Source organism: Cnephaeus nilssonii (assembly GCF_951640355.1).
Source record: "Cnephaeus nilssonii genome assembly, chromosome: 11".
In the NCBI taxonomy this organism is placed as follows: Eukaryota; Metazoa; Chordata; class Mammalia; order Chiroptera; family Vespertilionidae; genus Cnephaeus; species Cnephaeus nilssonii.
The window spans coordinates 30,306,282-30,318,962 of NC_137082.1; the positions used below are offsets into that span (position 1 = coordinate 30,306,282).

General features: G+C 39.2%; 1 protein-coding gene across 2 annotated transcripts in view; it reads left to right on the forward strand.

Annotated features, from left to right (window-relative positions):
- The window catches only part of DNAAF9 (dynein axonemal assembly factor 9), a 130,825-nt gene that overhangs the window by 15,154 nt on the left and 102,990 nt on the right, over positions 1–12,681 (forward strand). For both annotated transcript variants that reach the window (XM_079784898.1, XM_079784899.1), the window contains exons 2-6: positions 3,394–3,473; positions 7,190–7,309; positions 10,506–10,630; positions 11,355–11,451; positions 12,331–12,437. In XM_079784898.1, the coding sequence (XP_079641024.1) occupies positions 3,394–3,473; positions 7,190–7,309; positions 10,506–10,630; positions 11,355–11,451; positions 12,331–12,437 (529 nt within the window). The remainder of the gene's footprint in view (positions 1–3,393; positions 3,474–7,189; positions 7,310–10,505; positions 10,631–11,354; positions 11,452–12,330; positions 12,438–12,681) is intronic.

Below are 12,681 nucleotides of genomic sequence, written 5' to 3' on the forward strand. Positions count from 1 at the left end.
CTGCAGTCCGACGCTCTATCCACTGAGCCAAACCAGCTAGGGCTGAGCTTGTCTTTTCTTTCTCTTAACAGGGTCTTTCACAAAGCAACATTTAAAATTTTGATGAAGTCTATGTATCATATTTTTCTTTTATGGCTCATATTTTTGGTATTAGTCTAAGAAAGAACTTCATCAAACCCTGAGTCCTAAATTTTTTTCTAAAGATTTTATACTTTTACATTTAAAAAATTTAAATGTATGATCTATTTTGAGTTAATTTTTATGTAAAGTGTAAGGTCTAGGTTGAGGTTCATGTTTTTTTCTATGGATATCCATTTGCTCCAACACCATTTATTGAGAAGACTATCCTTCTTTCATTGAATTGCTTTTGAAGCTTTCCCCTAAATTAGTTGGCTATATTTGTCTGGGTGTATTTACGGCTACTCTGTATTGTTCCATTGAGCTATGTGTCTATCTCTCAACCAATGCCACTCAGTCTTGATTACTTTAGCTGTCTAAGTCTTGGCATTGTGTCAAGTGATTCCTCCTCCTTTGTTCTCCCCGCCTCCCCAAAAAAATTGTTTTAGATATTCTAGTTCCTTTGCCTTTTCATCTAAGTTTTAGAGTCATTTTGTCTATGTCTACAAAAAAATCTGTTGGAATTTTGATATGAGTTGTTTTAATCCTGTATATCAATTTGGAGAGAGTAGACATCTACATTATGTTGAATTTTCCAATCCATGGACACATTATGTCTCTCCATTTACATAAATATTCTTTGATTTCCTTTATCAGTGTTTTGTAGTATGTAGTTTATAAGTCTTATGCATGTTTTGTTAGATTTATATTTAAATAATATTGTACTTTTAATTTTGGTTTCCATGTGTTTGTTGTTTTTATGTAGAAATACAATTGATTTTTACAAAGTGATCTTGCAAACTTGTTGAACTCACTTATGAGTTCCAGAAGTTTTTTTGTAGATTCAGTGATATTCCCTACTTCATTTTCAATCTGTATGCCTTTTATTTTCTTGCCTTATTACATTGGCTAGAACTTCCAGTATTCTGTTGAATAGGAGTGGTGAGAGCAGACATCCTTTTCCTATTTCTCATTTTAGAGGAAAAACTTGTCTCACCATTAAGCGTAATCCAAAACTTTGCTTTGAAGGTTTCTGTAGACATACATTATCAAGTTGAGGAAACTTGTCTATTCCTAGTTCTCTGAGTGTTTGTATTATAAACTAGAAGCCCAGCATGTGAAATCACGCAGCCCCGCCCACCAGCATGCGCCCCACTGTGCTCACAGCCCTGCCCACCCACGTGCTCCTCGGGGTGCTCACAGCCTCGCCCACCCGCACTGATCTTTGGTCGTTAAGGCATGAGGGCCACAGGCCTTTTATAATATAGATGGGTATTAAATTTTGTCAAATGATTTTTCTATATCAGTAACACGGTTGTGTGAGTTGTGTTTTTTTTTCTTCTTTAGCTTTTCATAATGGTGGGTTAAATTGTTCAATCTACCCATATGAACCAGCCCTGCATCCCTGGGATAAGCCCCCTCTTGGTCATGGTGTATAAAGGAAGTCCTCACTTAGCATCAATGATAGGTTCTTGGAAACTGCAACTTACAAGACTAATTTTACCATAGGTTAATTTATAAAAACAAGAATTAAATTCCTTTGGTATATTTCTGGTCACAAAAACCACCAAACTTGCAAACAAAGGCTCAAAACACTTCTAATATTAAACATTGAAGTAAATGCGAGCTATATATACATTTAAGAAAGATTAATAAAAACAAGTAAAGTAATTAATTTGTAATTCACTTATTTCAGTCAGGGGTTGCAGGTGGCTGGGACCTCTCCTGGCAGCTCAGGGCACAAGTCAGGGACCAATCCTGGACAAGACACCCTTGCATATCAGGGTACACTCATGCACACACCCACACCCACACTCACTCAGACTGGGACAAATTAGACACACCAATTCACCTCATGTGCACATCCTTGGGTGTGAAAGGAAACCGGAGTAGGTACCCAGAGAAAACCCACACAGACTTGGAGAGAACATGCAAACTCCACACATAGTGTCCCTGGCTGGGAGTTGATTTTTTTTTTTCCTCATCAATTTTATAACAGTGTTGTTTGAGGACCTGCTGTAATTCTTTTTGTATATTTTTGAGTTCTACTTGCTGGTAGTTTATTAAGGTTTTTACATCTATATTCATGATAGATATTGGTCTGTTGGGTTGTTGTGGGGTTTTTTTGTTTTTTTTTTTCTTGGTAATGTCTTTACATGGTTTTGGTATTACATGGAAGATTGTGAAGATCTTGAGTGAAGACAGTGCTAATGATCACTAAATCATGGAGTGGATGACTTGGGCCATGGGAATATCAGAAAGAATCCAGAGGAGAAAAGGAATCCGGGAAGGAAATTAGTATTGTTGGCTAGAAATATTGTTGCTTGGGTGAGTGTAGGGCAGTGTACCAGAGCAGACTCAGTGAGGGTTGGGGATGCAATCTGGTTGTCATGGACAGAACAGTTAGTGTAGTTGGCTTGTGGAGAATCTTAGTTAATAATGATGTGATAGGGCTGGAAATATATTGACTGTAGAGAAAAATTATTTATATTAGTGTTAGGGAATTAATAATGGAGGTAGATCCTAAACCTGGAGGTGATGGGGGGTTGGGAGGGGGAGCGGAGAGACCCAGTAGAAGGATCATTCTTGAGCAGGAAATTGAGCACCTCTCTCTAGCACTGCTGGTAAGGAGGAGGGGTTGGTATGGGAGCATGGGTCCTTAGAAGTGATATTAATGTCTGGGAGTGCCTCTCCTTGTGCTTTGTTTAGGAGGAAAGGGATATTCCTAAGGCCAAAGGAATAATAGATCTGCACCAAAATGGGAACAAGTACCCAGTGGTGACACTCTCTACGGGTAGAGTTGTGATGGTGAATCAAAGCTTGGTTTAGGTCTTTACACCAGTTTTTTTATTTGTTTGTTTTTATCTGTTTGGTCTTTTGTGTTTGGTTTTGACAGATTGGTGAGGTCCACAGTTAGGGCAAATCAGTGTGGAAACTCTTCAATCATCCTCAGAAATAAGTCATTGGAGGTCTTTCTGCTAAGCTGCTGAGTCCCAGTGTTATCCAGCATTGACCATGACAAGGCCATTAGCTCCATCCTCCATTGAGCCAGAGAGCCACTGACCATCCAGTTTGTAATCAGCAGTTCAGACTTAGTCCTCTGACCAATTCTGCATAATCACTTCTGGAAAACAGAAGAGAAGGGAACATTTCCCTATTCATTTTGTGGTTTTGATACCAAAACCAGACAAGGACCAGTTTCCATCCCTAGCAGTCATTCCTCCTCATGCCTTCATTTGCTGGTACTGAGGGAGTTGATTTCTGTTCCTGTTGCAGCTGCAGCCGACTCCGCCAGGTTCAGAGGATCCTGACCCAGAGCAGCAAGTCTCGACCCGATGGGATCCTCTGCATTCTAGGTCAGTGCTTTTAATAAGGTGGGACTCAGGGCTGGGGCAAATTGGCTTCTGTTCACAGGAAGATACTGATAATAGTATCATTGTGAGATCAGCCATGGGTTAGTGTCCCCTGCTCTTGTTCCCCTGAAATCCATTGCTGTTTAAATGAGATTGGGTGAGATATCAGTAAGATAGGGAGTACCTACCACAGAGCAGGCATTTTGTACATATTACCTCATTTCTCCTTACAGCAAACTTACAAGGGAGCAGTGTTGTCCCTTTTTTTTACAGAAGAGGAAACTGAGATTCTAGGAGATTAAACAGACTTGCTCAGGGCCACAGAGTGGCAAAATTAGGCATTTATTTGTTCTTTAAAAATGTTTATTATGAAAACATATCATGTAATTTAAAATTAAGATAACACATGAGTAATAATGAACAGAGCTTCCTAACCATCCCAGATACCCACTCCCACTCCCCAGAGATAACATTGTCAACTGTATCTTTTTTTTTTAACACAAATGGGAACATTTTATGCATATTGTTGTTAACCTAATTTTTAAGATTTTCACTTGACCATATTATCTTAGAGTTTTTTTTAATATCAGATTGACTACTTGAATGTTGAATACTAAAATGTTGCAGAAATTGATGTGTTTGAAGTTGGGTGTGAAATGGAGGTAAAAAGTAAACCTACAGGACAGAACTTTATGTGAAAGTATTAGTTAGGAAACTTGTATTTCTTTTCCCTTTATTTTTTTTTTTTCATCACCATTTATCCCCCTTCACCCACTCCCACCCACCCAATCACCACACTCCATTGTCAATGTGTTTTTCCTCTTCTTTTTTTTTCTTTTTTTGCTCAATCCCTTGAGACTTGTATATTCTTTTTTTAAAAATGTGTATTTATTTTGGATAGAGGAAGGGAGAAGGGGAGAGAGAGAGAGAGAGAGAGAAAGAAATCAGTGATGAGAGAGAATCTTTTTCTATTCCAGGATCCCATCCAAGATACCATGTTAAATTAGTTGCCATGTCTTCTCAAGCTCCTATTGAACTGTAACAGTTTCTCAGACTTTCCTTGTTGATGACCTTGACAGTTTTCAGGAGTGCTAGTCAATTAGCATGTCTCTCTAATAGGGTTTTTCTTATCTTTCTCATTATTAGAATGGGGTTAAGAGTTTTGGGGTGGAAGACCAGTAAAGTAACATGCCATTTTCATCACATGATATCAAGGATCCATACTATCAGCATGACTTTTCACTGTTTCTGTTAGCCTTGATCACCTGGCTAAGATAGTGATTTCAGGTTCTGCACGATGAAATACTCTCTCTAGCTCTCCTTTCCTACTGTCCTCTTTGGAAGGACGTCACTATGTAGCCCACTCTTTTTTTTTAAATATATTTTATTGATTTTTTACAGAGAGGAAGAGAGAGGGATAGAGAGTTAGAAACATTGATGAGAGAGAAACATCGATCAGCTGCCTCTTGTACACCCCCTACTGGGGATGTGCCCGCAACCAAGGTACATGCCCTTGACCGGAATCGAACCTAGGACCCTTGAGTCCGCAGGCCGATGCTCTATCCACTGAACCAAACCGGTTTTGGCATGTAGCCCACTCTTAAGGAGCCAGGAGTTATGCTCCATCACCTGAGATGGGAGTATTTACATAAATTATTGAAATTCTTCTGCATGGAAGACTTGTCTCTTCTCCCACATTTATTTATTTATCCAATCATTTGTATCAGTATGGACTTACTGATAGTTTATAGTTTGAGTTACTACTTCCTACTTCAGGTTGTTCCAGCTTCCGCCATTTAGAGCTTTTTCAATTGGCTCCTGTGTCTGTGTCCCTCCCTTTGATACACTCCCTCCAAAGTTGTTTGTTTGTTTGTTTAGTACTTTTGTACTTTCTGGCACTCTTAGATGCTCCAGGCTTATTGTGCATATTTCCTGTTCCAGTCCTAAAATCAGCTGTTTCTCTAAGGAGCCCTGTTTTTTTTACTGGAGAATGGTATTAAAAACCAATCTGAGTGTACTAATTGCTGCTGGGATATCATTGCTTCTAGGCCCTCTCAGCTGACAGAGTAAGGAAATATATGTGTGTACATTAACTGGTGTGTATACACACATCTGTATATGTTATGTAATCATCTGTATTTAAGTTAAATATGAATTTATATTAATGTCTTTAGCTCTAACCCATTATCATATGGATCATTCTAGTCTCCTCTTATTTATTTATTTATTTATTTTTATTTTAGAGAGGAAAGGAGAGGAGGAGAGAGAGATAGAAACATCAATGATGAGAGAGAATCATTGATCAGCTGCCTATTGCCAGTGTGCCCTTGACCAGAAACGAACCCAGGACCCTTATGTCTGCAGGCTGACGCTCTATCCACGGAGCCAAACCGGCTATGGCGTCCTCTTCTATCTTATCTATAAACTTCCATTCCACCAGTGAGAAACATGGCACCTACCATTTACCATCCATTTAAGTCCAGTATATCTGTGTAGTATTATCAGATTTGTTAGCCCATAATACCTTATGAGAAACAACTTTATCAATTAGAGCACAGTGCTTACATATAGTTTCTTTTGCTTAAATTTTACATGGTCAGTCTTTTAATGTTAGCAATTTATGTGGCAATTTATGTAACTAGAACCCTTACAAGAGGACATGCTACAACTAGGCCTATTCAATCCACTGGTTATTTTTAACTTCGTAGCCCTTTCAACTTTGGCGTTATGTAAGCCAGGCTATTCCTGCTTTTGATTCTTTTTCACCCCTCCCTTCACTGAACTGTTGGATGGGAAAGAACAGCACTGTGCTGCTTTTATCGCAGCTGAGAAAGGAGTTCTCCCATATTAGAAGTCCTCTGACATAGGCAGTCCCGAGGCCTCTCTGCTCTGAATGACCATTACTTTTCACTGGTCTGAATGACCATTGGCAGTTCTTTTTTCCAGGCTCCAGCCATATTTTCATTCTTGGAGCTCCTTCTGCCCCAACTCCTTCTTCTTAGTCTCACACAGACAGCTGACTGCTGCCCTTAATACATCCCTTAGCTCTGGGCCTTCATAGATACCCAGGAACCAGGTAGTATATGTGTCTATGGCATTGAAAGGCAGTAGTGAAGGCAGTTGTTATTTCATTTCCTTTTTATTTATCTCTGACCCAACCCGATGGACTATAAACTTTATGAGGGCCATTTGTAGGCCCAGCACACACACTAGTATCCAGCACAGTGCCTTAGGCCTAATAAATATTTGTGAAATTTTAGATATGTGTGGTTCCAGTCACTTGTCCTCTTCACTTCTTTGAGTTTTTTGAAACCACCTTAATTCTCCTTTAGTTGATCCCACATGTTTTGGTAAAGGTTTTTTTGAGAAGTAATATTTTCCTGACAGCTATTCCTATTCCAACTGAAAATATTTCAAAATTTTTAACCAGCCATGACAGGACTTAAATTATATTTTCTGATTTTTTCTATCCTCAAGAATAGCTTTTTGGCAATTAACAGTTTCAATAATCTGTGCTGTTTGACAGTCTCTTGAGTCCAAGTAAGGGTACTTGATGCCGAGGCCTGCTTCTTTCACAGAGAGGTGCTTAGTTTGGTTTCTGGTACAAACTGGTCTAGGTTATTGCCTTTTACTTACTCATCAGGGTTTTGCTGAACAGGGTCAAACTATTTGGGCTCATTTGCTCCCAGAGTCTGATCAGGGTCTTCTTTGCCTTGCAGGAATCGATAGCAGGTACAATGAAGGCTGCAGAGAGCTGGCAAATTATCTTCTGTTTGGTTTGTACAATCAGAATACCAGTGATTTTGAGAAAACAGGGTTTTCTGAAGAAGTTCTAGATGGTAAGTCTATATTGGTAAACTCTGTGTGAAAGAGTAATAGCGATTATTTTTCTTCGGATCCTTTTTCATGGTCTTTTATGGAAACATATGATCAAATTTAAAATAGCCAGAAGCCCAATAAATTTTTACCTTTTTATTCATAAAAAACTTTGCTTCTTTGCTGATATATTAAGGAATATGTTCTTTGGGTCACCTGCTGGATGATAAGAAACTAGCAACAAGTAGTTTTCAAGAATATGTTTACTGGGTAATTCTGCTGTAGAAAAAAAAGTAAGCATCAGTGTTTGGCTTTATATCTTGATAAGATACTAGTTTTCCTCTAAATTGCCTACTGCCTCTACATGTGGGAGGTTCAGATTATGTGCATTGTCCTGTGAAAGCACTTTCAGCTGTGAGTCAAAGATGAGCCTGCAGGATACTCCTACAAGGAAGATTTCATGTGGATCTTCAGCTTAGGAACAAGGGCTCTTTGTCCTGCTCTGTCTTTGGGAATTGTTTCCTGTGTGACTTGAATTCATGACGATTTCCATGACTACAATGAAGGCTTTCTGCTTACATTCCCTTTTCCTCAGCTCTGAGACACTCACCCTGTGTTGATGCTGCTGTGGGCTGATGCCCAGGAGCTATCTCTGATATCACATACTTAGCATCATGACTTGTCTGCCAGACGGGTCAGGAGACACAGGAATAGACAAATCAAATTGGACAAGAGACAGAAAGCTCTTGTGAAGCAGCTGGGGGACGCATGAAAGCAAACATCTGATGTTGATATAATATTACTGTGAGGATCTGGTACAGTGGTTCTCAACTGGGGTTAGTTTTATCCTCCTGGAGACATTGCCAATATTTGAAGACATTTTAAAAAATATATATATTTTATTGATTTTTTACAGAGAGGAAGGGAGAGGGAGAGAGAGTTAGAAACATCGATGAGAGAGAAACATCAATCAGCTGCCTCCTGCACACCCCCTACTGGGGATGTGCCCACAACCAAGGTACATGCCCTTGACCAGAATCGAACCTGGGACCTTTCAGTCCTCAGGCCGATGCTCTATTCACTGAGCCAAACCGGTTAGGGCTGAAGACATTTTTGATGGTCACAACTAGGCAGAGTGGGTAGAGGCCAGTGATGCTACTAAACATCCTACAAGGCATAGGGCAGCCCCCCACAACAAAGAATGATCTGGTCCAAACTGTCAGTAGTGCTGAGGTTGGGAAACCCTGGTCTATATGTGAAAATCTTCTGTAGTATCTAAATACAGAATAGGAGTATCTAATTCTTTAGTAGTATCTATCCCTGTGGAATGATTAAAGGTTTTGTTCTTTTTCGGAAGTGCAGAAAGAAGCTGAAATTATTTCTTCCATTAAATTCTTTTCAATTCAAATATAGTTTCAGATTTTTATTTTTTAAAAAGTTTCCTTACACTGTACAGCATCTACTGGTTTGGAAAGACTTCATCTTGGCAGCTCATTTAAAGAATTATAAAAAGACAGATGCTCATATCGGCCACACATTTCACTGCAACCAAGATTGCTAAGTACTGAAATTAAGGAAATGGTTCAAACCCTCAAAGGTGTGCACTTTTTTTCCCCTTTGTCTACCCTGTCACCTGGTACAATGGGTGCTTATGAAATGAGCATTTTCTTCAAAATTAATAAATTTATCTTTTAAATTCAAGTAGTTAGAAAGCTGAGATCACCAGATTTATGCTTCTACATTTCAGTCTCTATTATATGAGAGGAAAAGAGGCCAACATGAAGGACATATTTTAAAAAGAAACTTTTAAAATAGTTTATATCTTTATCCAGTTCTCTTACCTGACTATGTACTCTATTAAATGTTGTTCACAGTGATGACATCAACCCTAAGAAATCCTGAGAGTGTTTAATTAGATTTAGTAGCTATTGTAATATTTCTTTTTAATTCTTTGTTGTATCAGAGTATATTCTACACAGAAAGCCTTGGGCTCTCTAAGTGACATCAGACTCTTCCCTCCTCAGCAGGCGATGTACATGTGATTTAGGGCAGGGTGCTTTTAGAGGGCCTGTGTAAGGAAAACGGGCAGATGAGAGGGGGCCCTTTCCCACCCATTGCCACCTTGGACTCCAGGGCTTACCCAACAGTCAACAGTGAAGAAGCTGCTCCATACTGTGTTCCCTAGAACATCTGACCAGGTGTGCAGCTCAGAGTGGTTTAAAAGGCCACCAGCATGGAACTTTATTTCAAGAGGCACCTAGCAGTGTGGTCAGCTGTGGTCAGTATTCATTGGGCTCATGTTTTTGTGGATTATGGTCTGTCACACTATTACTATGTTGGCATTGTCCTAAACCTTCTGCCTCAGCCACCTCCTCCAGCAACTTCCCTATGTCATCTTGTTAATGGTCTGCTCTCTGAGGAGCCATGGGATGGAGCCTCTGATTTTCTTCTGGAAGTTTTGACTGCTTTCTTTCTCAGTATTCAAATTGCTTTAATAGTCCTGCCCCGTTCCATGGCTCTTCTTTTAGTTTTCTGAGTTTATTTGCATTCCTGGGTTGTTTTATTTATTTGACCCACCCCTGGGTGGTTATTCCTTAAATCTGTGAGCTGCTGATCTATTTCTAGAAGCCCTGTCCACCTGCCTCTACTTCCTTCCTTCCTTCCTTCCAGCCTTTCCTGTGTATAGAGTTCACCCCTGTACACAATAACCCTTCCCAAAGCTAACAGACAATGTCCCTTGAGCCCAGTGAGCCAGCAGCCAAGAGCCTTAGACACTGACGTCTGTATGGGGAACTAGCCACTGGACATATTCGCTACTGTTTTCCTGCCTCACTTGCTTTAGGCTGTGGAGTGTCCATTTGGAATTTATCTCTGCAGTGAAGTACACAACTGAGTTTGGTACCAGAGATTTGACTATGCAGCACTTTTGCAAAACACCCTGTAGGATGTTCTTTTTACTTATCCTGTACCTGCATTGCCATCTCTAGAGATCCACAGTTGTAGGAGCGTCACATGGGGACAAGGAATTCCTTGCTATCCACACTTGACTATTCTTTAGTCATTTTGTGCACTGCCAGATTAAAAAATTTTCAGTTTAGAGTTTTGTTATGTTGTCTCTGCTAAATCGTTTTAATGGTTTTACTAACTATGTGGGAAGAAATTGTCTAAAGAAAATGCCTTTAACAATCTTGTGTTTTATTAATTTTGTTTCTCTTACAGATGTAATTATATTAATTAAATCAGACAGTGTCCATCTGTACTGTAATCCTGTAAACTATCGCTATCTCTTACCCTGTGTGGCACATTGGAGAAATCTGCATTTGCACTGCATGACTGAAAATGAGGTAAGGAGAAAAGATAGAATAGTCACTTAGAGACACTCTTAAGAATATTCTTTCAAGAAAGTATAGATCTGGAACAGGAGTCCCTAAAAAAGTCAAATTGCAGAATGTGGAACTTCTTATATTTCATGATGCAGCTACCTTATGGATAAATTGTACGCCTGAAGGAGACAGAAGGGACTCTTCAAATTGGGGCTTAGGATAGGCTTATGAAGCTGCCTTCCTACCCTGCTTCATTACCAGCCTGCACACATTCTCTCAGGGGGCTAGTGCCTACATACTGCTCCAGGAGAATTAGATAAGCTTTCTGATATTTATGTGTTTAGATTTCTTGGTATCTGTTTCTGTTTTCCTTTGGGCCCATTTCAAGGGTTAGGCTGGGAATCAGATTGGGTTTTGAGATTTAGGATTTCATAGAAATTGTGACCTGATATACATCAAAAATCCTTTCCATAAGTATTTGGGGAATTTTTGAGGACAAGTTTTAGCTCTTCCATTTAGATCTCTGGTCCATTTTGAGTTGGTTTGCCCTTGAGGGCATTGGTGTGAGGTAAGGGAATGGCAGTGTTTTTGAACAGCAAACGTAAAATGTGGCTTTGGAAACACCCTCTTGGGTACAGTCTTCTATAAGTGTTACTTGAGGCAACTCTGATAAAATGCAGAGAAAATATGGAACTTTGCATGATGTCTTATAAGAACCTGTTTTCCTTTCAATTTCCCTCTTTAGTATGAAGATGAGGAAGCTGCAGAAGAATTTAAAATTGCCAGCTTTGTGGACATGGTTCGAGACTGTAGTAGAATTGGCATTCCTTATAGCTCCCAAGGTGAGTGTCTGACAGTGAGCCGTTTTAACCTTACTTGGGTGGTATGTGAATCACATGTCCCTACTTCTCCTTTCATTGGAGGCCTTCAGCTGGGAAACCCATTGATCTATTGTCACTAAAGTCAGAGGCTGAAGCAGAAAGGAATTTGGGAACTATGTAAGCTTGTATTCATAACCAAAGTTTCTGCAGCAACAGAGCAGGCCACCTACAGTCAGATAGAAAAACTGGTAGGGCATTTACACAGTTGCCATCTAGTGTGTACCCCTTATTGTACATAGAGTGTAGATGTGGGGCCTCTTGGTAATAAGAAATAGTAATTGGGTAACTATTAAAAATATGCTGACAGTGAGGCTCAAAAATGATGGGTAAAAATATAGGGAAAAATCAACAAGTTTAATAGTGCTTACTAGTATATCTTATTTTACAAAAAAGCTTGCACATTGAAGATACTGTTATAAGAAAGGAAAATTTTTGATTTGGTAATTTTCCCTTGAGGAAGTTGTTTGGATATGTTTTTTAAGGGAGAGAAGCCAAGTTTGGGTCTGTTAATAATTATATCCACTAACTGATGCAAGTCAGATGTAATAGGCCAATATTTATTTATTTATTTGCTTCCTTGCTTAGGAAACCAGAATGTGAAAATATACACATACTGAATCTGAATTTATGTAACTTGCTTATGGTTTGAATTTTCCTTGGTTTTAACTTCGTATTTCTAGTGTTAATACTTAACCATTTGATCTGTTTCAATTTTATTTTGCTAGATGAGGCTGTGGTGAACTTGTGAGAAATGATGCCTGTCTAACCACATTAGATCAGGTTTAGACTGTTATATCCAGGATGGTATTTGATACATGTTGTTATATTTGATTCCTCTAGGTCACTTGCAGATATTTGATATGTTTGTAGTGGAGAAATGGCCAATTGTACAGGCCTTTGCACTTGAGGGCATTGGAGGGGATGGATTTTTTACCATGAAATATGAGGTATGTATAAAAAGTAGTATGCCTGGTTTTTATGAAGGGCCCTCAGTGTGGGTGTGCATCATTATAATACTCTGAAAAGCTGTCAATCACCTCCCAGTGACATGGAGCAATTTAAAAGTCTTGAAATGGAAAATAGTTTCTGTTTAAGACTAGTCCCCAAACTGAGCTCCTGTGTTCTTTCTTTTTGGAATTCTCTGTCCTCCTTCCTCTCCATTCTGAGTTCACTGTTCTCCAGTCTACTCCT